This window comes from Bos mutus, chromosome 20 (assembly GCF_027580195.1).
Source record: "Bos mutus isolate GX-2022 chromosome 20, NWIPB_WYAK_1.1, whole genome shotgun sequence".
In the NCBI taxonomy this organism is placed as follows: Eukaryota; Metazoa; Chordata; class Mammalia; order Artiodactyla; family Bovidae; genus Bos; species Bos mutus.
The window spans coordinates 5,312,591-5,340,186 of NC_091636.1; the positions used below are offsets into that span (position 1 = coordinate 5,312,591).

Below are 27,596 nucleotides of genomic sequence, written 5' to 3' on the forward strand. Positions count from 1 at the left end.
TTTGCACATCCTGTTTGCTCTTTGGTTTGGACCAGCCAGAGTCTCTTTTCTTCCCAGCTCTAAGGAAAAGTGGTTTTCAAGCCTCGTCTGAGATTAGGAACCTCAAATGCATGTGTGGACACAATTCACATGAACCACTGGGGCCTATTCAACTACCAGGCATGGAGGTTCTCAGAATTAATTTGCAGTTATACATGCCAAGCCCTCAGGAGAACACCTGGTAAACAGTAGGCATTCTTAACCCGATTTGGTCGTATCACTGGCTTGACTTTATTCCCTAACAACTCACAGATTCACACAGATACTGTCTCAAACATCCATTCTGCTCTGTCGCCTTGTCATTTTACATCTGCAACATGTAGAAATATAATTCACTTTTATTTGAACTCCTGTGGTAGAGTGGGATTGACAGTGACTAGACATGCTTACTCTACCCACTCCCTGCCTCATTTACCAACTTGTGACCTTGAGCCAGTTACTTAAGGCCCCTGTTAAAGCCTGTCTCCTCACGTGTAAAGTGTATACAATAAGGGTCCCAACCTTAGATTTGTGGTGAGGATTCAGTGAGTCAGTGTGTAGAAGAAGTTACATAGGCTTATTACAATTATTCAATCCTCACAGCCACCCCAGAGGTATATGTGATTGTCAGAGCTCTGCAGATCTCTCTGACTCCAAAGCCTGGTGATAGCACACTGCTTATAAGGCTGTGGGGATTATCTTTGGGAACAGAGTTCTAGGAGGGATGTAATGAATATATTAACAATGGCTGCCCTACCATGCTTGCCAGGAATTATGCCAAGGACCTTGCATACGTTATCCTGATTTCAACTTCCAATGATGTAACCAGGAAACCATTATTAACCTCATTTTAAGTGAGGAAACTGGGGCACCGAGGGTTAAATTACACACGTAAGGTCATGCATATTAAGCAGATCTGGCAGGATGATATCATGGTTTCCCTTGACTCAGACAGTCATGTTCTTAACCAAGAAACGACAGTACCATGCTTCTCAACTGACAAAACTCAGGGATCCTCCAGAAACCTGTCTGGGGGTATTCTGCCCTGCGAACTTGATCCTAATATAAACAAGGTTGGCATCAGCCTCTGCTGCAGCAGTGAGGTGCATAGCTTAGCACTGAGGCTGGCAAACGCAGCATCTGATGTAATCTATTCCATTACTGAATGCGCAGAAGCTCACGTTAAAAAAAAAAAGAAAGGCTGTAGAAATGGTACTAAGGCAGGAGGCCCAGAACCCAGCCAATTGCAGAGCAGCAGCTGGCATTATCCAAGCTGAGCATGATGGCCATCAAACAGGAAGCAGGGGAGGACCCTAACTGCCGAGCTCATCGCCATCACTGCCTGCAGGACAGTGAAGGATGAAGACACTTTGACAAGGCCCGGTTCAGCGGGGAGCCCATAGGCAGGCCCAGCTGTACAGAGCAGCGCCACTGCCCCAGAGGGGACCATATGAGGGGGCCCCAGTATACAGTCCGTCCTCTGCGTGTGCCGTCATCACCCCACTCTGCCTGCCTGGACCGGCTGCCTGTACCAGGGAAGGGGGAGATGACCCTGTGTCCCCCTGAAAAGCCTTCATTCACAGAGGACAGATGGACAAAAAGCAACAGGAAAATAAGATCTGGCTTCATCCAACACAAAAGAGGGACAGCGTGTGTCAATCCCAGCATGAGAGACCTGGGACAAGGCTGATAAGGGAAGGGCCCTCCTGCAAAGGAATGCCAGTAGGACCCAGCAGCGGGCAGCTGCCACTATGGAGGGCTGGAGTTTTGCTGGAACCAGCTCCAAAGAGGATGGACATCTTCTGGCCAGGTTGGCTTCAGGAACCGGAAGCTCTGGATTCCACAGCTAACTCGGCTTTCTGGCTGGGCTTCCAGCCATTGAGGTAGTCCTCTGTGACCCCGCACCTGGGCATGTTTGATTGGTCTAGGTGGGGAGAGTTCAGCTGACCAAGATAGACCAATCAGAATCTGGCTGGAAGGCACACCCCTCCCCCCAACATACACAAGGGCAGTGCTTGTTTTGGTTCTTTTCCTCCTATTTTGTGGATTGCTAAATCCCAAGTGCCTAAGATTATGCCAGGCACAGATACTTAGTATATATTGAACTGAATCTTTCTCTGCACTTGGAATCAGGCAGCCACGATCTGCAAAAGGATTGAGGACTGTGCAATGCGAAAAGGAGGAGAAGCAAGAAGCAGAAAGCAGGGATGCAGGCAGAGAGCATCGGAACAGGCTTCCAGAATATATCCCTGTATCCTTATGACAATGTTTCCCTCCCCTCTTTCTCCTTAAGCTAGCTTGAGTGGGTCTTGATATTTAAAACCAAGCCATTCTAACCCAAACATCACGTCCCCTTGAAGTCCTTCCCCAAAAGGATTTGTGAAAATTCCTGTGAACTCTTGAAGTATTTTTAGCTGCAGATACTTGGACACCCTTAGCCTTTGTCTGATCTGCCTCCTGAGACAGGGAGGTGGGAAGGCGTGATGGCACTCTAGAGCCTGACTGCCTGGCTCCCAGCCCTGGCTCCTCCCCATCCATCCTGCAACCTGCATCAGATTATCTAACTTTCCTGAACCTGTTTCTTCCCCTGCAAAATGGACATTATAATGGGACCTACTTCATTGTGGGTTAGTCTGAAAATAGAAAGTGTTTTGCACAGTCCTTAGTCCATGGTTAGTGCTAGCTAAGTAAAAACAATGTATCTAATACATTGAACAAGCAGGATTCTTATAAAAGTAACTTGATTTTTGTCTCCAATTTTCCTTTAAACATATTCAGGGCATGCAATCTGTTCCTCACTCTAGAATCAGATTATGAGCAGTCTTATGAGTTTTCTAATCACTGTTAGGTAACAAAAAGCTCCTGTGGTCACTTCAAGTCAGGGCAACTGCCTTAATTCATTACTTCTCTCCTTTTTCTGCCAGGGCCTGGTGCCAGCAGGATCTTTTGGGTTAGGTCTATCTGCTCCTCCCCTAGCTGACTAACCTGATTTCTGGTCCCTGTAAGGATCACGTGGGGACAGAGAAGGAAAGTGAAGGGATAGGAAAATTCTCAATGGTCTGGTGTGTTGAAGACTGGTGTTCCCCTCTCTGAGTCTCACAGATGTTTGAGGTTGACAGTTTCGCACCCAGGTTTTCTGGAAAGGCTTCTGCTGGACCATCTATGATGACAAGTCCAAGCTTTCCACGTGGCCAGTACCTATCTTGGTCTCGGCCTTCAAGGACTTCCTTCAGGACAGGATCTCTTTCACAAAGTCCCCAGGCTGACATTCCTACTGCTGTTGTGAATGTAACAACTCCCCAGGCCCCAATACCCGGCTGCCACTTGTCTTATCTCTGACCTGCCATGGGCCATGTCCCTCCTTGCCCTTCTCTGCTGCCCCTGGGGCTTCCGTGAGCACAGGTCAGGCCCACGGGTGCTGCCTGACGCCTCTTCATTGCAGCACACAGCTTCCTGGGGAAGAAGGCTTGTGAGGGCTCTGTGCCTTGCCTTCTGCTGCCTGGCACTTGGGCTGTGGACCTTCCATGGCCCAGGGACACTCCTGACTCAAGGGATGTCCTAAAGGCCTGCCTGGAGAGGCAGTAGCCTCCTCGATACAGAGCTAAAGCACAGACGGGAGACTTCCTTGAAGCGGCTCGAGGCAGCCAGCTCTGTGACTGGCAGCTGGGTTCAGAGAAGCAGCCAAAGAAAAGCCTTGCTTCCTTTACACATAAAGCGTCCATTCTCAGCCACACACACTGGCACAGATACTCACGGACCAGCGCCTCAAAGGGCCGGACAATGAAACAGACACAGGCAAGAGCAAGAGACTTTTTTTCTCCCTTCCAAATGCAAAACTCAGAGAATACAAAACACATATACAATTTGCATGTGAGCTGACATTTTTTTAGGAAAGGCAGAGATTTCTTGTACCAGAGTTTTGGGGCAGATGGCTGGGGGAGGTGTCTATAAAGACAGCTTTATAGCCTGTGGCCACTTCCTCATAGTGATCAGCACATGGACCAAAAATACACACCACAGCAGCTCCCTTTCTCCCCAGGTTTCTGATCTTCTACCCATCTCCCTCTCTCTTCTCCCTCTCTCTCCATTACTGGTACTTTCTAGTGGCCAGCCCTGGGCTAGCTTTAGAGATGCATGACTTTCAAATTTGCCCTGCAGGGGCTCACAGTTATGTAGGGGAGATAGGAGAGGAAAAACTGAAGATGAAAATGCAGGATGATGAAGTAAAGATGGAGATGCATGCAGAGTTCTGTGGGAGCTCAGAGTAGGGTAAGGGAAGGAGGGACGGGGTGGGGCAGGGTGGGGGGAGGATTTTCATGGTATTATGAGGGCTTGGTCATTAGACAAACATACTTCAAGAGTGAGGATGGCGAGAGATTGAGGAGAACTATTGAGATCTCTTTATCGCTGGTCCCTTAGAGGCCCAGAGTGGTCAGGAGACATTTGTTGAATGAATGAAGTGGAGGCAGTGGGATGGGGAGGCATAGAGGATGATACTGAAGAGCATCAATAAGACAATAAGAATCCTGGAGTAGGTAGCCATTCCCTTCTCCAGAGGATCTTCCCAACCCAGGGATTGAACCCAGGTCTCCTGCATTGCAGGCAGATTCTCTACTGTCTGAGCCACCAGGGAAGCCCAAGACAGTAATGGAACTGCTGTTTATTGTTGTCTACTGTGTTCTGTCTTGCCTGTCAGAGGGCAATGAATTGCCAAGATTAGAGGAGCGAAGATACATATGAAACACCTAAAACAGTCCCTGGCACATAGTAAGTGTTATATCGGTGTTAGTTACTGTCATTCCAAAGTTACAAATACACATGTGGAAACAGAGAAATATGATGACAGTCTGGACAGCTGGGCCTGTCTGACATCAAATCCCATTCTCTTAGCCCATACCCTGCAGTAGGACTGTTTCACGTATGTGAATTGTACTATACAAATTAAAACAACAACAACACTTTGATTTTCCATGGCCTGCTCCCTGGAGTATCTATGGGGTAGAAGCCTGACTCATCTCTGTTCCTACAGGCCTCTCATGGCCAAAGCAGTTCAGTGTGATTTCCACACAAGCTCCTAAATGAAAACCTATACTCCATTTGGGGCTCAATCAAAGAAACCATGGTTTGGCCCCCAAATGGAAGCTAAGCCATCTTACCATACTACGCACAAGTAAAGGTGTTTGCTAGGGTGGTTTTTACAATACACACTGCAGTACGAACTGTCACGTATTGTTAAGGGGCAGCTGTTCTGTGTACAGCCTCCTGGGTTAGGAATGGTCAGCTGGTACTGGGTTAAAGGTCCGTGGCTTGATGATCATCCTTACCTGTCTTGGAGTATCCGGAATCTTCTGATTCCAAGTGGCCAAAACACTTAGATTTTGTCTGAAACCCGGTATTGGTTTTCCCAGCTTGGGAATACGATGAAAACCTACTGAATCCCACCTGGATGCTACCCCTGGTTCTCCACTGCCAGTCTTTTTGTTATTAACCTTCGGACCTCAGAAATGAAGTCTCCTTAATGGAATTGGAAGATCCTCTCCAGGACAAGAAGGTACTTCTGGGCTGACACTCTTTCTCTTGACAATCTGAACATCAAAATTCAATCCAGGATTAATAGCCATCACCTGGACTCACATTTCCAAAGTGACTCAGACTGAGAGGCACCAAATAACATCCAAATTTTACCCTACATGGTGAGAAAGAAATAAAAATAAAATTAGGCTACTTCAACATTAGTCTCTCATGAATGTATCTTTTATTTTTCTTTAAAAGACTAATGTGCGGAGGACCCAGGAAGCCGTATTTGTGTGCATTCATTAAGTCCCCTACTCTGAAACACATTCTGGGACTAATTATTTTTTAACTAACTAATCAGCATGTTTCATTCATAAATTGGGATTTATCAGTATAGCACATGAAAGCAGAGAACATATTATTCTTTTAATTTGGTTAATATGCAAAAAACACCCTGTGTTTGTAATGACCTGCTTTCACTGAATAGAGGCAGGCTGGAAATAGTAGCAGCTTCCTCTAATGAGGGTGCCAGCTCCAGGTCCCAGCTGTTCATCACCAGACGCTCCACGTGCTCCCTGACCTATGCATGCACGTGTTCCTCTGATGAGGATGCGGGAGCCATTTCCGCCGCAGGGGAAGGACTGGAAGCCTGTGTTTGCTCTGCTGATGGAACCAGTTATACCTGCTTTGTTAGTGGGGGGAAAAGGCCTAGGGCATGGGGGTGGAGGGTGGTGGGAAGGAGTGTTCACACACACAGACACACGCACAGTGGGAAGCACTGTACACACACACACCCCGCCCTGTTCACACACACACACACCCCAACCTGTTCACACACACACACAGTGGGAAGCAGTGTTCACACACACACACACACACACACACACACCCCGCCCCTGAACCGTAACCTGTCAAGAGTTAGGTTCCAAATCTATTAATAAGAGATTCCATTGTGATATAGTAATTCTTGTCCTCGTGTGCAGCTTGTCTGCCACGCAAATAAATCCTCCGTTCTGAAGTCCCCTGATAAAGGGATTTATTTATCAGCCCGACCCGAGTGTCCCATTTGTTCCTGCAAATTTGCTCCTCCTGCTCTTGCGCACTCTGATTTAGAACCCGGGATGCAGGTTCCCCCGTGTTATCGGGATAATCGCCCCACCCCCTCCGGATCTGGCTTTGAACCCGAATCTTCTTGCCCCTCTGGCCTGCGGAACTGCTCTGGCCTCACCCAGAAGAGGTGGGGAGGGCGGGGCGGGCCCGCGTCGCGCTGGCCTTCCCGTGACACCCTGGAGCAGGGTCCAGCCGCATTCTTTCTGTCCAGCCCTGGTGCCAGCCTGCCGGAGGGCTCCGCCTCGGGACATCCTGAAGTGGCCCATTCTCGAGCCAGGCACTGCTTTTGTGTTTTAAAGGAGGACACTTCCTCTTCTGTTTTTTCGTGTTTTTGTTTTTTCTCCTGTTTGTGTTTAAAATTTTAACTCTAGGAGCTATCTTATTATTATTATTATTGAAGTTAGTTAATTTACAATGCTGTGTTAGTTGCAAAATGTACAGCAAGATGGTTCAGTTATACATATATATGTTTTTTATTATAGGTTATGACAAGATGTTGAATATAGTTCCCTGGGCTGTACAGTGGGTCGTTGTTTGCCTATTTTATACATGGTATATACAACATATACATATTAACATGTATATGTTAATCCCAAACTCCTAATTTACCATGCTCATTGTAGAAAATTTAGGAAAAACAGAAAATGCTCCATTAAAAAATAATCTAAATCACACTGCCAAGAGCTTCTACACTCCCATTTGGGGGTATTTCCTTCTGATCTTTTGTACTTGTGGCAGAACAGGTCCCTTCAGCCAGTGAGAACAGTCTGGGCTTCCTCTATTTGTGAAGCAAATGCTCAGGCAGGATGGAAAAACACATTGCTGTATTTTAAATATTTATATGCAACAATCAGAGTCACATGATATTAGCAACAGTATATCTGTGACTGTGTGACTATGAGAGTATCCCTGTGTTTATTTATAGAACTGTATTTAGAGATCCTGTCAAAAATCTAAATTTGAGACCTTCAGTGAATGTGAGGCCAAGTCAAATCGCTCTCCTGGGTCCCTTACCTCACCCCCATGGGTCTTACCTGTGTGTATTTGTGCTTATATCGTATTTGAGATCATTCTACCTTCACTTTTTATATTGATATTACTTTGGTCACATTTTTATAAATCAATAAAATTCCTCTTCAGTAAGTTTTGATGGCTACTCAGTATTCCATTATGTAAACTTAACATTTAAGCTTTTACCCATTATTGCACATTTCAGATAATTTTTTTTTTTTACTATGTAAATAATACTGCATTGAACATCTCTCTATCAAAATCTTTGCAACTCTCTGGGATTATTTCCTTTGGATGGACTCCTGAAACGAAAATTACTGGGTCATAGGGTAGGAATATTTTAGTGTCTTGTTTCATGTTGCCCAATTTGATTGTAAATAAGTGGTACTGATTTACTCTGAAAGAACATTTTCATCATTTCAATTAACCTTTAATTGCAGAAGTCATTCACAGAATACAAGCTCCTTGTAAAAGGTTTTAAAAGGTAAGTCCTAGATCTCTTATCACCACTTCCTCTAGTCCCTGAACTCCTCAGAGGCAGCCATGGTTTTCAGTTAAAAAAGCCCTCAATCAATGCTTTTATATATGCATTTATAATGCATGTGCTTATATAAAATGTGTGTCTACAAACTAATACAAATTTGCATATCTCTGTAACTATGCAAAACATGGTGGTTTGGTGTGTGGATTTTTTTTTATGTGAATGATACTGTATGTATACTATGTGACTCCTTTTCCTCAGCTTTCTCCATAGCCTTTGCTGTATATATGTTATATAAATCAACCTATTCTTTCTAACTTTCCATACATTTCTGTGGGATAGATTCAGCCTCGTTTTGACAGTCATTCACCTATGCATAAATATTTGGGTTGATCCAATAGTTTTTCATTTTGACACAAATTACTGCAATGTACACCTTTTTTATACAAGTGATTTGAATAGGATTTTCCTCTATAGTAGAAATGAAGGAAGAGAATTTCTGGGTCATGTGCACACTTTTTATTTTTAATAGATATTCCTAAATTGTAGAGGACATTTTAAATTATTTTCATTAAGGATCTTCCAGAATGCCTTGGATTGGGGCTTTATTATCAGGATGTAGTTCTGAAGTGTTGCATCAGGTAGGATGTCACTGAAAGGTCTGCTCATGTATTCATTCACTAGCCTACCCACCTCTGTCTTCTGAGGATCCAGCATGGCCCCTGAAGAGTCCGTAAGTGCAGAGTCCATAAGTACCAGTTAGGTCCTTTCCTCTGCACCTCAAGGGGCCTCAACCCAACACCCGATTCCTTTCTGCAGCTGCCAATCCCCAGCTCATCTTTCCAGACAGTGCTCAAATATCCCCTCTTCTTGGAAACTCTCCCTGGAGCTGACTGAACATGGCAGCTTCTCTCTCATGTCCCCATGGCACCCTTATTTATTGACCTGTCATGCTTATTGCAATATGGAATTTAGTCACCTCATCCCTGTTACACTAGGTAGTCTCAGGATTTCAGTGGTGCATGACATTCAGGCATCACCTGATCAGTGTTTGTGGACTGTTGACAGAAAAAGCCTGTATGCATGGTAGTCTGTTGGCTTTGAAAGAGAGGGGGCCAAGTGTATGCAGCATTTTTCATATCAAGCTTAACAGCAAAAGGTTGTAAAAAATTAGATGGTGAAATTGACCCTTACCAGTGAATATGTTGATAAAAATGATGAATGGTGGGTAAGTAGGGTAAATCACAAACTCTTACACACAAATGTAGAACCAGGTCATTCACCTCTTGGGAAAACGTTTATAAGTCTCCTCACATCAGTATTTCTCCATGAAATCTAGAAGTTTTCTTATGCAATTTATCTTTTAAAGTGCATCACAGGGAGTGACAAACAGCAGCCAGAAAGCTGTTCAAATAGTTGGAGTATGGCAGCTTATTGTCATAAATCTCTGGGTAAGATCTCTACATTGAAAAGAAACATATGAAAGAAGACTGAAATAAATATGTCAACATGTTAATAATGGCTGCACCACTGAAGTTAGGGTGATGATGTGTGATGTTATTTTCTTCATCTTTTTACTCTTTTTTAAAAGCCTTCCAGATTATGTTATCACGTACGTACATTTTATGTCAGAAATACAGAAAAAACCAAAACCACTCCTAGCAATTAATGAAGTTTGTAAGGAGACGATTTGAAATAATTTGTGATGTGTGGACATGACAGAAGATAATTCCAAGAGGGCTCACCCGAACTAACCTCTCAGGTTAGATAGTCACTCATTCAGTATGAATCGGGTACCACAGCTGAGCACCATGCTAGGGATGAGGGGATAAGGTGCAACATCAGGTACACTCCCCACCCTCACAAAGCTCACAGTTCTAGTGGGAACTGCAAACTCAGGCAGGGATGGGGGCCAGGCAGCAAGGAGAACAAAGTGAAGTCCACCAGCAGACCCACTTCTAATATTTGCTAACATTTACAGGCCCTGGGAAAAAGTTTAAATGGAAGTCCATTTACCAGATAACTCAATACTTAAGTTAGAAATTAAGTTAACAAATTTAAATAACTTCTAGCCTCCTCCCTTGACAAATGTACCTTTATAATGACCTGGAAGGCCAAGTTCAAATGTAGAATTCTCAGACTCCTCAGAGTTCCTTACCTGAAGATGATGGCGAACACTGGTACCCATGCCAAAGGCCTCCCCAAGCCCGCTCAACACAGCGTGTCTGCTCTTCTTCTTGTCTCAGGCCTGACTTCATCCGCCACAGCTAGGAACTGTGTACAGGTGGATGGACCCTGGGACCTGTGCATTCAAGCTTCGGTCCCTTGCCTCCACCCAACTTAGTCTTGGCCACCCCTTGGGAGAAGTAACTGAGGAAGAGATCTCTGCAGGCTCTGGAAGCGGGCTTGGGTCACGTGGGCAGGGAATCCCAGGTCTAGAAGGGGTAGTGCAGGGATCCCTTGGCTACATGGGGCCAAGGGCAGGGGCCCCGCGTGCCTGAGCCTTAGGGCAGCACCTCTGCCTTGGGAAGGTTGGGACTGTGTTGTGCTATAGAGCAAAAGTCCCAACAGCAGCAGCTGTTCAACGCTAGCCCTAAACTGCCATATGTGGGGAATGGATTCAGATGGCTGCCTCTTCCACTTTGTTAAAAGACAGACCACCAATCTGGGTTTTCTTATGAAACTGCCTAAGTTTTACATTACCAAGTAATGATAATAATTTTAAAAAAACACAAAAATCATTCTGCCGGTCAAATTAAAAATATCTGTGAGCCACTGTGACCTCTATGAAAGGAAAGAAAATTAAAATTCCATTCACAAGTTGCTTGACCACCATTTGGTTTTGAAAATGATACACACCAATTCATTAATGTCACTTTAGCCCATAAGTAAATCATATGCCTCCATCACCATATATATGTTTGAATTTCATGTACTTTCTGTTCCCCAGCAGAAATCTAATTTACTTGGTACCTCCTAGAACTGATGAATGTATGTCCCCTTAAGCTATCAGGAAAGGCCTGATTTTTGGATCTCTACTTTTTTTTTTTTTCCTGACACTGACTTTCATCACGTTATCCTCTGGCATGCCATCATAACCTGCACATATACCTCTCACTGTCATTAGCTCTATATACATCTGTCACTTCCAGAGTTACCTCCATGTCCCTAGGGCCTACCACAGAGCCCGTCATATGGTATATACCTAGCACATTTGTTGGTTCTGGACTGAATTCATTGGTGGTTGGTTCTTTGTGATGACCCACATCTCCCCAATCACAAATGAATAATCATCATAGGTGACATTTCTTGGTTCCTTGCTATAGGTAGGCACCATGCTAAGAGCTTTACACGTATTACCTCATATAATCCTCTCAACTAATTTTTCTTCTCCATTTTCCAGATACAGAAATTGTGGCTCAGAGAGATGAAAAAATAAACAGATAAAAAAAAATTGAGTCCATTTACAAATGATGTTGGGTGAATAACAAATAAGATGGACATTCAGCTGACAAACGTCAGAAGTTGACTTGAACCAATCTTGCCTGATTTGAAATGAACTTTGTGCGGGTGGATGGACCCTGGGACCTGTGCATTCAAGCTTTAGCCCCTACCCTTCCCCCAGCTTTGTTTTGGCCACCCCTTGGGTACAGGTTATCCTCCTTAGCAGTACTATTACTCAACCAGTAAGCCAGGCTTCCTTAAAAGTGCCACTGACCATTCTCAAGATGTTTTTAGACAGCACAGAGGAACTCTTATTTCAATTACTCGGCATTTTCGGACTCAAATATGTATTTAGTGTGTGTTAGAAAAAAAAAATAAAGGACAGCATCTGTTTATGGCATGGTGTATTGATTTTTCTCTTTACGTTAGTGATACAGGATTTTCCTTTTAAATTTATTAAGTTCTAAAAAAATTGAGTCCATTTACAAATGATAATAAGTAAGATGGATCATATAACAATAAAGCAGAAATTATATGTCTTGAGTTTATATAAAGACTAAAATTTGAAAAGCACGCCTCATAAACTGGCACAAATGGATGAAACACACACACAATGAAACTAACTTTTAAACTCACACCATGCACTTTCAAGTTTGCAGAATGTTGCTTAAAAAACACATCCCAGAGCCTACCTAAGAAGACTCCAACTAGCCTCTAAAGTTCTAAATTTGAAGCGTGTTTATTTCTTTTTCCTCTTTCTATTTTTGGAACTTAAATAGCCAAATGGATGAAAAAAAACTGCCTCTAAATAAAAAATGAGCTAGGGGCCTGGAGCTCTCCTCTGCCTCATTTCAACTCTGAGCAAATGGTGAATTACAACACCCCTGGACATAGTGGTTTCTAACTACCAAGCTGCCAGGCTTTTAAATAACAGCAGCACAGAAGTACAGCCATAATGCTACCTATTTCCCTTGCTAAATTATTTATGCATTTATTATATTTCACATGGGCTGTTGAACCTGAAGGTACTTCTGCGGGGGCCAGGTCATTTCAAGAAACCCATTACTGAGAATCAACTCAGCTACATTAGAAACTGGCACATTCAATTGTATGAGATATTGCTCGTTAATATTACAGAATTACCACCTCAGCTGTTGTTCTCAGGTGATAACTTTGTATATGTGTACATGTGTGTATGTGCACTATTCAATGGCTTCTAGGCAATTTGCTTCATTAAGAGGCGGTTTAACACTAAGGTATATCAATAAAGACTAGCTTAATGCAATCATGGAACTGCACCTAAGATGACTCGGCCAAATGAAGCTATTACCCTGTATAATGTGCTTTACACGAGACTGAAATGGTTTACTAAGTTTATGAAAATCACCCGCCAGGATTTACAGTGATGGATTTGCTGTAAGATGAGCAGCATTTTAGAAGTTTTATGTCAATAGAAACTTGATGTACATTATTAGGAAATTTCCCAAATTTTCCAAGGGTTGTTGTTAAAAGTCGACCTAACGTTCATTACATTGAACTTTGTTATGACTCATATATCAAGAAGAAAGAAAATCGATTAATTAAACCTTAATTCAACAAGCACTCATTAAAGGCCTACTGTGTGCTGGGCATAATGCCAGGCTCAGGGGACACAAAAGAGAGAAGTTCCTGACTTGGAAGAGCAACTCCAGTGGGTGTGATCTAGCCAATTAAATAATATTCAGTTATGTGACCAAGTGTCTGTGCCAACCTAGGAGAAGACACCCACCTCTGCTGGGGCGGGGAGGCGGGCTCAGGGAAGGAAGTGGGGCTGCTTGAGTCCAAGCTTCCCTGGTAGGTGTCTGCTTAAGGAAGTTGTATGGTGAGCATAGGATACATTTGTTGATTCCTCCAGAAACTTTCCTACTCTTTTTCTAGGAGAATTCTGATTTGTTTATTTCACATTGGGGTCCTTGGATCTCAGGGAAGGTGGGCCCAGGTCTGGTTTAGATCAAAGCATGTGACCCCATCTTGAGCATAAAGATATAACAGGAAGTGTGCTTGGAGGGTCCTTGAGAAAGACCTTTCCTCCCTGATCAGAGGACAGCTCTTGACCAGAAATGCTCAGCTCTTTGAAGCCCTGTGTCTTGCTTCTGAATGCCATGGTGTGATGACTGGGGCTGTGGAAGACATCTTAAGACCCTGAAGGCAAGGGCAAGAACATCCAGAGATTCCAGCCTACAGCCTTGTCACACTTGACCAGCCAGCATCGGCAACTGCTCACCTCTAGACTTCTTCATGTGCAAGGAAAATCACCTCTTATTGTCCGTCTTATTCATACATTCTGTTACTTTCAGCAAATAGTATTCCTGACATTAAGTTCACGGAACCTCAGATTTTTCAGAATGGCTGGAACAGTGCTCTCAGAGAGTTGCAGGTGATGCTGCTGAAATGTCATGCAGGTACTAGTTCACCAGGTGCCTGGGGTACCACCTTCAGGGACCTGGCAGTGCTTTTCAGACAATGGCTCCCTTCCCACTGGCGCACATGAGATGGTCGTAAGTGGTACACAGACAAGACAGTATATAATCTTGAATCACACAATGAGAAATTTAGTTCCTTTTCCATTCTTTTTCAGGCCTTCACAAGTAAAGACCTTTCCAGATTGGGTTGGCGAGTCTTTAGCACCTCTCTCTAACCTTATTAATCTTCCCTTTTAACAAAGAGAAAGAAAGTCTCAGACTTATGGCCTTTGATATATATACAGGATCTAGGACCAATTCAATACCATTATTTTGTTTTCATTGTTTTAAATGTGATAATTACCTTTTGATTATAGCATTTTGGGTGGCAAATCAAGTTGCCTAGACTGTATATTTCTTTGCTTTTTAAAGCCAGTTTATAAACATGTTAAAGGAATGACAACGTAGGAACTACATCCATATGGCAAGAACTGGAAGGCTGGGATGAAAAACATTGAAGTTTGAAGAACAGAATTGAATACATCAGGAAGCTACTGAAAGATTTAAGCAATAGAGTAAGGTCAGTAGACTATTTAGAAAAATCCAGTGAGCAAGGCCAGGTATTAAACCTGGCTTCTGCAAAAAGAAAAAAAGAAAAAAGAAAAATCCTGGTGAGAAATAATCAGGTTTGAACCAAAGCATAAGGTGGGGAGAAAAGGGAGATGCTGATGTAGCAAAATGAAGAAAACATGGGACCAATTATTAGCTGATGGAGAAGTAGGAGGAGCTTAGAATGACTCCTAAGTCTGGCTGAGGTAACCCAGAGAATGATCATGGCACCATTGAGTGAGCTAGAGAAAATGGAAAGAGCACCAGGGCTGGGGCGGTGGGGCGGGGTAGGGGAGTAAAGTGAAGGGTTCGGTTGGTCACATTCAATGGAAGGAGCTTGTTAAATTCAAATGGAGATGGCCTGTGGACCAGGGGCTCTCAAAGTGATTTCAAGACACCAACAGTATTAGCATCACCTGAAGAGTCGTTAGAAAGGCAGATTTGTGGCTTTACCCCAAAAGGAATAGGTTTTACCCCGTATCTATTCAATCAGAAATTCTGATTTAACTTGTTTTCCAAGTGATTCTAATGCTTATTAAAATCTGAGGACCATTGAATAGAGGGCGGAGTTTTGAGTCAAGATACCTGGGCAAAATAACCTAATTATTTTAGACAAGGCCCTCCCCTGGACCTGTTTCCTCAACTGCAGAATGAGGTCATTGATTTGGCTCTAAGACCAAAAGCAAGTCATGAAACCTCTCTGGGCCTACATACCCAACCCCTGATATCTGCCTCCCTTTGCTTCTTTGGTAATAAAATATCACTTTTTAACATAATGCATACAGCATGAAATAAAAGACTATATTTCCCAACCTCTTTTGCCATTAGCTGTAGCCATATGCCAAATCCTGCCCAGTGAGAAGAGAATGAAAGTGATGTGCATGTCTTTTGAAAAGTTTCCTCAAAGAGAAGCATTGTGTCGTTCTTCTTTTTTCCTTTGGTCTGGAATACAGATGTGATTGGGGGCAGGAGAAGGGGACGACAGAGGATGAGATGGCTGGATGGCATCACCGACTCGATGGACGTGAGTCTGAGTGAACTCCGGGAGTTGGTGATGGACAGGGAGGCCTGGCGTGCTGCGATTCATGGGGTCGCAAAGAGTCAGACACGACTGAGCGACTGAACTGAACAGATGTGATGGCGGAAGCTTGATCAACTATCTTACATCCCAGGCAGAATTCCAAGCAAGGAAGAGCAACGAAATAAAAGGAACGCTGGTTCTGATGATTTCTTAAAACTACTTCACCAGCCCTATTATTGACTCTTGCAAACTTCTTTTATGTGAGAAAGGCACTTTTTGTGTTATTCTTCTTTTAGATTTTCTGTGCTCTTACATGATTATGAGAAAATCTTTTGTACTTTATGAGAAAATACTATGAAAAAACTTAATCAGAACATTGTGGGGGCAGGACCTGAGAATTTGCATTTGATGGGCTCTTATGGGGACTGATTGGAGAAGGCAATGGCACCCCACTCCAGTACTCTTGCCTGGAAAATCCCATGGATGGAGGAGCCTGGTGGGCTGCAGTCCATGGGGTCGCTAAGAGTCGGACATGACTGAGTGACTTCACTTTCACTTCTCACTTCCATGCATTGGAGAAGGAAATGGCAACCCACTCCAGTGTTCTTGCCTGGAGAATCCCAGGGACGGGGGAGCCTATGGGCTGTCATCTATGGGGTCGTACAGAGTTGGACACGACTGAAGCAACTTAGCAGCAGTAGCAGCAATATGGGGACTGACTATACTTTAAGGTTGGATGATTACGAATCTGGCTTCCCTTCCCAGGTGGTGGAGTGGTAAAGAATCCACTTGCCAATGCAGGAGACACAAGAGATGAGGGTTTAATCCCTGATTCAGGAAGATCCCCTGGAGAGGAAATGGCAACCTACTCCAGTATTCTTGTCTGGAAAATTCCATGGACAGAGGAGCCTAGTGGGCTGCAGTCCATAGGGTCGCAAAGAGTTGGACATGACTAAGCAGGCACAACATATAAATATACATACATATACATACACTCCAAGAATAGAGAATCAAGAAATTTGGACATAAAAGAAAAGGGCCATCTTTAGTGTTTTTTAGAAATATATATTAATAGATGACTTTCTTTGAAACTTTATTGCTTACCAGTTCCAATATGAAATTCCTTTGGTAGTAAATATTCTGGCTGAAAGGAAATCATCAAACTGGACCAGTGCCTGTTGGGTTCAAGGCTATACTGGGACTAGAATTTTGGTCTCTGACTCCTAGATCTCTGACCTCTGGACTCTGCATTCTCTGCAAGCTCCAAAAAGCTCTTCTTTTTCCAGCATTGCAGGTGAAAATCCTCTAGTCTAGCCACAGTGTGTGAGATGGCAGCAGTTCGGCTGCCTGGCTGTGGTTTTAATACAGGGAAATGAAATGTGTCCAATCAAAACAGCCAGGGGTAATCTAGGTCAACTGCCCATCCACATAGGTGACTGGAGCCACAAAAGAATCCAAGTCATTCCATGTGATACAAGTCACAGTTTGGAAGGTCAACCTCTAAATCTCTGCCAGGATTTGGTGATTTCAAGTGAAGCATGTCTCTGTCCTAGACCTTTCCAAATCTTTCGTTCAGTAACAGTGCACTGGAAGAACTGGCTTCATCAGTCACCACACAATGGGTTGTTAACTATGGACTTCATATTAATGATAATATCAGAAATGGGAAAGTAGGAAGAAATAGTATTTAAAAAGCAGAGGGCTTGTGCAGGGTTATAAAACAATAAACAAAAGGAGAAAATGTAACCTAGCAATTGACTGCAAAAAAAAAAAATAATAATGGTGCTTTCCAAGTAAATATACCCACTTTCCAATACTGAAACAAGGTGAAGATCAGAGGTGAGTTTAATAAAATTTGCTTTCAGGACCTGGTTCTATTTCTGTCTAGGTTGCCTTCTGGTAGTGAGCTTCTACTCTTGGAAAAGAGGATATTCCACAAGTAATTTCATCTTTTTCTCTTCCCCTAACTTCACAGGACCTGCTTTAGAATGTAATTATTATATATATTTTTGTTTCAATAACATATATATTCCTCTACTACATTAGAAAGCTTATTAATGCTGCTAGGCAAAATAACTGCTAGGTATTAATCTCTTAGGGGACTGGACCATATACTTGCCCGGACTTGTCTTCTCATTACAGCTCCCCACCCAGGACGACACCAAGGACACCGTGTCCTTCAGTTCCATTACAGAACTGGGCCACCAAATCTAAAAAGATCAACTGCTTTACATATTTCCGCATGTGATGAGCACATGTTCATGTAATATATGGTAGTATCTGTTGGCCTTGTGTATGTGTCATATTTCCATAATGTGCCTTGGTGTCTCATGGAAATGAACCAAAGCAGACCGCATTGTGCAACTCCAGGGGAGCGGCATTCACATCATAGTCTGTGGTGCTTTATGGAGTTGCACAGTGCACAACCTAGGCAACCTTGGGTGGTGGCTCTGATTGCTAGTCATCAAGACAGGCCCCTGAGGAGCTTGGGTGTGTGCTGTTGGGAGAAGACCATGTCTGCTTCAAGGGCAGTGGTGGAAGACATTAGCTAGCATGGGGCAGAGTTCACGCTGTGTGATTATGGGGTGAGGTTTATACTACTTGTCAAGTTTAAAAGAGACTGGTGAAGGAAATATTAGGGGGCTCTGAGTTTGGGTCAGGTTGACCTCAAACCCCAAAGGGGGCTGGGCCAGCAGAGTCCATTCACTAGCCTACAACTTCTTGGAAAGTGTGTTGGCTCTCAGTGGACAGGAAGGGAGAGTTTGTTTTTTTTTAAGTTTTAATAAAAAATAATCTGGTAGCTCCTTAATGTTCAGGGATAGCTCCCTTTCTCTGCAACCTGAAAGCTTCCCAGTGAGCATGTTTCATGGGAGGGGCTCTCTTCTGCTAACAGTTTTCAAGCCAGCACTTATCTGCAACTGTTGATCTCTTTGGAAATCCTAAATAGAGCTGCTGAATTGTTGTCATGGTTACCTGGGGCAGTTTCTGAGCCAGAATGTTCTCAAGGAAGGCAGCCCTGAGCTCGGTATCCTGGGTTTCTGAGTAGTCAACTGACTCAAGAGAATTGTTTCCCTCTTCCTTCTCCCATGCTCTTAATTGCTACCCAGAAGTCTGATGTCTCCAGAGATCATCTTAGCTTCAGCCCAGCCCAAACCCTGATTTAGCTTTAAAAGATCAGGCTGACCAACCAGCATCCTGACTATGGTGCTGGTGTGCCTCCTCCCTCTACAAAGTGACCTAAGTTCCTAGATCACTCTGTAGTTCACTCATGCATGCAGCTTCTGGGAAAAAGACACTATTGAAGTAGTTCTCTATGCTTAACATGTCAATAAGGAACTGACATTTTTGAAAACCTCCTATGAGCCCAGCACTTCACTGTAATTTACTACTTTCTAGCCAGGGAGGAACTATCATTCATATTTTATTGATAAGGAACCAGGGTATTGTAGAGGTGATTCCTGCCCAGAGCTCTACAATTAGGCAGTAGAAGATCTGGGATTCAAATATCAGTTTGGTTCTAAAGATAACCCTCTTTCCTTCAAGCATGGCAGCCATTTCAGCCACTAAGAATTGGCAGCCCCAAAAGATTCTCAACCATCTACTGAACACTGAACATTCATTCATTCATTCAATAAACGTATTCTGAGTCCACTCTGTGCCAAATCCTCTGATGGCCACTAGAGACACACAGATAAACCAGACAAAATCTCTGCCTGTGAAAAGAAACTAACTGACAACCAGCAGTAACCAAATGAGAAGAATCTACAAGATGCTACAAAAAGGAGAGTCAGGGAAACCATTCTGGAGGAAAGGACACCTAATTAAACCAGCTCAGTCTCAAGGTATGACCAATTATGGGGAATAAACAACAGAGTAAGACCCAATCCCTATCACTCAAGGAACTCAAAGAAGAGTTACAAAGACTCATGTTCAGGACATAAGACAATAAATAAATAAATAAAATCACTGACTAAGATCCCAAACGGGTGTTCTACATGGAAGTATGGGAGGATTGATAAACTGAGGCAGCAGAAGTTGGGGCCATTGAGGAAAGGCTAGGGAAAGGAAGTGGAAGTCATTTCTTTTCATGAGATCTTTCTTAAAAGTCTGTAATCTCTCCTTTTTACTCACTACTTTTGCCATAGTCACTTGTGGATCTACTCTGATTTCTTCATTTTTCATTTTCTACTAAAGGAAAACACTCACTATTCAAAATATTTAGAACCTTTGCTGAGAGCAAGGCGTTAATCTAGGTCCTGATGGTGGTCATGTACAAATATGAACAAGACAAGGAACCCTTGAGTAGCAAAGGAATAACCTAAATGATGAAAGTTTGAGAGACATTAGCCCCAAACCAAATGGCAGACCTGAAAAGAGGATTCAGGAAAGATATCATTCTGGTTGGTTTGTTCACTCTTTTTTTTCAGCATCCATTCGCTAATGATTCCTATCTATCAATACAAGGTCCTCTCCTCAAAGAGCCCACAGGTGACCACAGGTCCAGGAGACATAAGTTACCATTACAAAGAGGGTGACAAGCATGAGAAATATACTGGGCCATGGATATTCATTCAAGAGGAATTTCAGAAGACAGAGTTGGTAGCTTTTGAACCGATTCCTAAAACTAAATAAGAGTTTACCTGGTGGAGGAGAGAGGAAACGGAAGGTAAAAAGGACCTGAGATTATATTTGGAGGAGCTTGGTGTGGGACGTTTGGAGGAGATGAGATGTTAAGATATACTGCCCCCAGAGTGCAAAACCCTTGAATATCAGGATAAAAAGTTTGGTCTTTTTCAAGGAGGTAGTGGGCAGTCGTAGAGAGAGCAGAACAGGTGAGGATCCTGGTTAAGATTCTTCGTTTCGGAAATGTCCCCCTAATAAGCGGGTAGGGTACATTAGAGCGGATAGGGACAAGGAGGGCTCGGCCACGGACGCCGACAGGAGCTGTATTTTTGTGCCTGAAACACTGCACCGGACGGGAGCCTAAACCAAGCAGGAGGAGGGGGGGGGATGGAAGGTGAAGGGAGAGTCCCGTTTAAGATCCATTTTCAGGACAAGCACATACGCAATTCCAGACACCTTACAGCAGCTAGTAAAACCCGCCTCCTCTTCCAGATCCCTCTGGGGCGGAGCTCGAGCCAAAGCACGAGATGCCTGGGGAACCACGTTTACTCTGGGCAGTCCTCCTGTTCATCCGCGGTTTCATGGGTAGCCACTCCGATCTCCTACTCCTGGACTCTTTTTCACAGTGCTAGGGAAGTCCGTTTTCTTCCGCGCGTCCCTGTACGCTCCACCTGCAGAGCGTGGTTAAGCGAAATAAACAGCGCAGTAGTCCTTTGCCCACACTAAAGATGGCGACTCGCTGGGCTCCCTCTGGGTAGTAGAGCGAGTTCCAGGCTCCAGGCCTCACTGGGCGAGGCGCAGACGGAAGGGGCGTCTCTCGACGTAACTTTTCGACCTTCCTGGGAGGGGACCTGGGTTGTGGGCGTGGCCTTATCTGAATTCTAGCAGCTTATTGGCCTTTAGGCAGGTGGGCGGGGTGTCTGCCCTAACCCACCCCTCCCTTTTCGAACCGGAAGTGTCTCTCGGTCTTTCCAGCTGGTTGTCATTTCACTCGGCTAGGTCCTGAGGAGAAGGACTCAGCCGCGGCTGCTGGACCCGGGCACCGGGAGGCGGCGGGCGGCAGCAGCAGCAGCAGCGGCGGCGGCGGCGGCGGCGGCGACAGCAGAAGAGGAAGAGGAGGAAGAAGGAGAGAAGAAGAAGAGCCAGGCGGAGTTCGCAGCTACGACAGCGGGGACTGCGGGACCGGGGTAAAGCGGCGGCGACGACGACGGCCCAGCAACCGTGAGGAGAAACAAAAGCCTTCTAAATTATAGTTTTAAAAAAAATCTGGGGGCAAAAAGAGAGAGAGCAAAGTAGGGAGGCCCTTCTCCTTTAGAACAACTAAGCTAGTGGGGTTTTCTTTTTTCCCCTCTCCCTCCCCCTCCCCGCACCCCCCACCCCCACCCCCTCCGCGGAGAATCGAACTGAGAGAACTGAACAAACCGCCCCTGGGTCCCATGAGGGAAAAAAACCCCGGAGCCGCAGAGAGGGGAAGAGGCCGAAACCGCAGGACCTTCCAGGTCGCCTCCTTGGTCCCCGCACCCCCGGGCCGCCAGCTCGTCCTCGTCGAGTGTCCCTAATCCATCCTGATCGCGACACCCCCACGAGGGAGAAACGGGTGTGTTTCCAAACCATTTCATGGGGGAGAGGAGGCCAGGGGGAGCCCAGGAACAGCGACCGCAGCAAGATCTGCACCCAGAGCTTCAGGAACAGCCCCAGAGGCCAAAACTGCACCCCGTGAAAGAGCAGAAACAGGATCAGGAAGAGCAGAAACCTCCCTGCAATCATCTTTCCATTAGTCAATGCTGATTTCCTCTCCGGCAACCAGGAATTTGCCCCCCACCCCAGATAACCTAATATAATCTATATATATAAATATATAATATATAATGTTCTTAAATTATTCCTGATTTTTTTTAACCAAGCTGCCAAGAAAAGAACCTATTCTCCTCATACCCTATTCTAATTTTTATGTGAGTGAATCTAAACTGCTGAAGAAGACCATATGTGATTGTTAAATTATATATATATATATATTTTTACTCCTCATAATGCTTATTCTTCTACATCCATAGATGCTTGAGAAGCTGTGTTTTTGTCATTCATGTACGTTTTCCTTTGGAAAAAGAAAGCGCCTATTTTACTAACCAAAGACTTGATTTTTACCCTCTTCGTTTTTATTCCCTTCTAGAAATAAGCCTAGTTGGATTCATGTCAGTGTTTTAAGGTTTTTTTTTAGTTTTTTTTTTTTTTTTCTTTCAGAGACCAGAATTCCAAATCTGAACTATTTAGGGTGATAAGCTGCATCTTTGAGCTAGGTAAAAATAAGACGTTTCAAACAAGCAACTTACATTTGGAGTAGAGGATACAAAGGCTTGAGATACTAGTTTGTTGTTTTTTATCTTAAGATTCTGAGCCTAAAAATAATAAATGGGGGATTACGGGTTTGGAGTGCTAGTGCAAAGCAATACTGGGAATAAATCTGCTTTTCCAGTCAGATTCCATCCACATCTGCAGCCTCCACACCATCACCAAAATGCCACCCCCAGCCCTGCTGCTTTTATAAATAATAACACAGCTGCCAATGGCAGCAGTGCCGGGTCAGCTTGGCTCTTTCCTGCTCCGGCTACCCATAACATTCAGGATGAGATCTTGGGATCAGAAAAAGCAAAAAGTCAGCAACAGGAACCGCAAGACCCTTTGGAAAAGCAGCAGCTCTCCCCCAGTCCAGGTCAGGAAGCTGGAATACTGCCTGAAACTGAGAAGGCTAAATCTGAAGAAAATCAAGGGGACAATTCTTCAGAAAATGGCAACGGGAAGGAGAAAATAAGAATCGAATCACCAGTGTTGACAGGGTTTGATTATCAAGAAGCCACGGGGCTAGGTACTTCGACCCAACCCTTGACATCAAGCGCATCGTCTCTCACTGGTTTCAGTAACTGGTCAGCAGCGATAGCGCCTTCCTCCTCTACAATCATCAATGAAGATGCAAGTTTCTTTCACCAGGGAGGGGTCCCGGCTGCTTCGGCTAATAACGGTGCTCTGTTGTTTCAAAATTTCCCCCATCATGTCAGCCCTGGCTTCGGAGGCAGCTTCTCTCCTCAGATTGGGCCTCTCTCACAGCACCACCCTCATCACCCTCATTTCCAACATCATCACAGCCAGCATCAGCAGCAAAGGAGGTCTCCTGCCAGTCCCCATCCCCCACCTTTCACACATAGAAATGCTGCTTTTAACCAGCTGCCTCATTTGGCGAATAATCTTAACAAGCCCCCTTCTCCGTGGAGCAGCTACCAGAGTCCCTCTCCTACACCGTCTTCTTCCTGGAGCCCAGGAGGTGGAGGATACGGTGGCTGGGGAGGTTCCCAAGGCCGAGATCACCGTAGGGGGCTGAATGGAGGCATAACGCCCCTGAACTCCATCTCGCCTTTGAAGAAAAATTTTGCAAGCAATCATATTCAGCTCCAGAAGTATGCTCGCCCCAGCTCTGCCTTTGCTCCTAAATCCTGGATGGAAGATAGCTTGAACAGGGCTGACAACATTTTTCCTTTTCCGGTAAGATTATGTTCCATTAATAGACTAAGGTGAAATAAGGAAACGGCATGGTGTAATATCTATGTAACTAAGAGAGTTTGAATTGTCTGTATTCATATCAGAGCTCTTAGAAAAAGAATTCATTGTCAAGACATTATTTTGGCAGGAGAGCAGTGTAATTTGGAACAAAATATTCAGCTGTTCTTTTTTTGTAATTTTCTAATTGTTATCTTTCCATAGATAACCATATAAATTAGCATAATTGTGAATACCAGGTAGCTAGTGATGTCATGATTATTAACTGCAGTACCTTTCTAGCCTGACAAGAAAATCGTGGTAGGTTTTTCCCTACTTATTTAAGTGAGAATAAATAATATAAATATATTTCATTATGGAAACTGATTAGCATTTTCTGCCCATATGCATAACTATATACCCTCCCAAATTTGTTTTTCACCACTGATTTGCTGAAAACCAACTACTGAAGTATAGTTTTCTCTGTGGTCATATTTTAAACTTGAAACCTCTCTGAACCATGCAGTCTGAACAGTTTGCAATTATCAATTTGGAAATTCCTATTAAACCTTTTTGCAAATTCTGGCTTGCCTTGTGTCAGTAAGGACTGCTAGAGAAATGATGTAAATATTTTCTCGATCCCCAATTATTTTTGAATACTATGAAACTGTTGGTCTCTGAGTGACTCTTATGATGCCTTTTCACCCATTTGTTTATTTCCCAGTGTTAACACTAGGGTTGTAGATAATTAAACCATTCCTAAAAATAGGTCCAGACAAAGATTACTTGTCTTTTTTGCCACCAGTGTATTCTTATTCTCCAACAGTCACATTGTTTGATGTTTTTGAATTAATGAGCAGCCAGTCTAGTTGATAGATATAAAGGGAATTTCAGAGTTAATTGAGCATCAGATGCCCTACTAAATTTGTTTTTTTTTGGGGGGTATGATCATTTATAAGTGTTTAGGAAATTTATATGGGTTATAAGCTAACATTGAATCAGTCCTCACAGTGAACCCCACAAGGTAAGTTTTATTATTACCCCCATTTTAGAGGTGAGAAAATGGAGCATCAGCAAGATACAATAACTTGCCCTAGAGCACACAGCTGATATACAAACTCTAGGCTAAAAAGCAAAGATTAAAACATACTGTGCTATATCTAAAAAGTTATTTGAGAGATCTTTCTGCAAAGGTTAAAACAGATTTCAAAATAGTGATACTGTATCCAGACATGATGTCAGCACAAGTGGAATTATCTGTTTTAATTAATAATTTGCTCAGAGGGAGGGAAATTTGCTAAGAGAACCCTGTGTCATTCCCAGGAATTAAATATCCATTCTCTAAGGATTCAGGTATAATAGTTAGGATGTATCAAAATGTTTGGTGAAACCTGGTTTTGAATTTTTTTTTAATATTTTTTTTGCCCAGGTTGAAAAAAGATGTTGGCTTTTGTTTTTAGAAAGGGTTTTTACTCAAACTGAAGAGAGCAATTTTCATGCTTTAGTGATCAGGTAAAAGGCTGTTTAATACATTGGCAATTCCATGAAGTCTGTTTTTAAAAAGTTGGTTTTGATAGTCTTTTGAACATAAATTTAAGGGAAGTTTAATGCAAAGGTAACTTTTGCAAATTATTCATATATTCCAAATTAAAAAAAATCCAAGATGGCATTCTCAACATTTTAACTGGGTTAAGATTAGCTCACAATTGCAAATACTTTTCTTTTTTATTTTGCTACTAATCAAGTGACAGAATGGATTTATGTGACTGCATAGTTTGTTTTCCATTCTCAGTTTACTGACTTTTGATAAAGATTTGATTTGGGAAATTAATTTCAAAGTGACTAAATTATACGTATATGCACATTAATATTTTTATGGGGCTGATGAGATGTGTTTAACATGTGAAATTTTTTCGGTCAGATGATTTCTTAAGAGATTAAGCTGATGTATGAAATAATAATGTAGTAGACTAAGATTGATACTAAAAGATATTGTTAGAAACCAGCTCTTCTCTTAGAATTGTTGTCTGTTATGCTGAGGGTGGAAAAAAGGAAGAGTCAATATACCTGGTTCAAATATGGTAGGATTAGAAACTAAGTTGTAGATTTCTGTTTACCATCCCCACCATTTTTAGGAGAATGTGTGTATTTGTGTGTGTGAGAGAAGAGGAGAGAGAGAGGTTGGAAGGTGGGGAGCTGAGAGAATGGTGATTTGAAAGTCACAATAAATATAAGTGATATGAAAAAATTCTTTATGAAAAAAATTCCTAATTGAGTTTTGAAAATATAAGAAATTAGTAAACTGAGTACCTTGGTGCTTACTTAAATGAATGCAGAGGTGTGTATGTGTGTGTGTTTAAAGAATTATTCTTTAGAAAAAATTTTTGGCCAAAAAAACTGCCATTTTGAGTTGATACGATTACTTGGTTAAATTTGATATGAAAACATTTGAAGGAATGTTTATTTGACTGGGAGCTCAGACACCTAGTTTGCGGTCTTTGCCCTATCAAAGTCATAGCATCTGGGGGCCTCAATTTCTTCATAAAATTGGAGTGGGGGATGACCTAGGTGATTTCTAAGTTCCTTATAATCCTAAAGCAAGCTACTGTGAAATTTAAATTGCTGCAATCACAGTCCATACTTTTTTCTAAACACTGCTATCTTATTTAACTTTATTAACTTAAACTATTAATTTTAGGAAAGATGTTTTAGACATTAGTAATTCAATTTCAGTCGCTATTGAAAAGAATTCCTTATTTATTATAGAGAGATCTTAAAATTTACTGCAGAAATTACAGGATAGAATTTATATGGTTATATTATAATATTGGTATTCAAAGTCTAGCATTGAATTATTATATAAAAAGGAAATAATTTACCTGAAATGTAACTAATACTGGGCAGTGTTTATTTTAGTTTGAAATGAATCAGAATGGTTTTTACATTTGTTTAATACAGGTTTGAGCACATACAGTGAATTAAAATTCATTATGACATTTTAAATTAATTTTTGGGGGGCCAGTCTTAATCTTCTCTTTTATCCATGTTTATGAAACCAGGAGCAAAGATTGAAAATATTGAATTATCTTCTAAATAAGTGATATGACAGGCATATCCTAGCATTTTCTTCGTATTAGTATATGTGCTGCTGAAGCGAGTTAAAGTTCTCATTACGTGAATTCAGATAACGTGCCTCAAATCCAGTTTTCAGATAACTAATGTATATTTAATAATTGCATGCTTATGATAATGTTTTTACATGTATTAATTCATTTCACTCAATAATCCTATGAAGTAAATATTATTGTTATTATTACTATTCACACATGAGATTAGGCTTTTAACCATTATACTACAGTATCTTTTCACATAGACATGATGCAGATGAGGAGTTGGGGGGTGGGGGTAAGAAATGCCTACCAGAAGCATGTAGGTAAGAAGAAAATTTTTACAGTGAATAATTGATATCTGATGATCAAAAGCTAATTATAAAGTTTTGAAAGTGGAAAGTAGTAGAATATATTTGTCAACTTCAAAATATTAAACTTAGAGAATAATCCTCAAATCAGTGGTTTTTTTTTTTGTTTGTTTTTAGTACATGCTAGATATCAGGCACTGAGCTAGGTGCTTTCACATTTGTTATCTCACTTCCTATATAGGATTTTTCAACCCTATGAGGTTTAATTTTATTGTCTTAATTTCAAAATGAAGAAACAAGGTCCATATCTTGTGAAAAGACATGATTTGACCCTTACTTCAAGAGGAAAAGAATCCTACCTGTCCTGCTGAACACATC

General features: G+C 42.6%; 1 protein-coding gene across 3 annotated transcripts in view; it reads left to right on the forward strand.

The window, feature by feature from the left end:
* Positions 1-21,246: 21,246 nt before the first annotated feature.
* CPEB4 (cytoplasmic polyadenylation element binding protein 4) overlaps positions 21,247-27,596 on the forward strand; it is a 72,471-nt gene continuing 66,121 nt past the window's right edge. For all 3 annotated transcript variants that reach the window (XM_070357432.1, XM_014479421.2, XM_070357433.1), the window contains exon 1: positions 21,247-23,806. In XM_070357432.1, the coding sequence (XP_070213533.1) occupies positions 22,682-23,806 (1,125 nt within the window). In that variant the 5' untranslated portion in view covers positions 21,247-22,681. The remainder of the gene's footprint in view (positions 23,807-27,596) is intronic.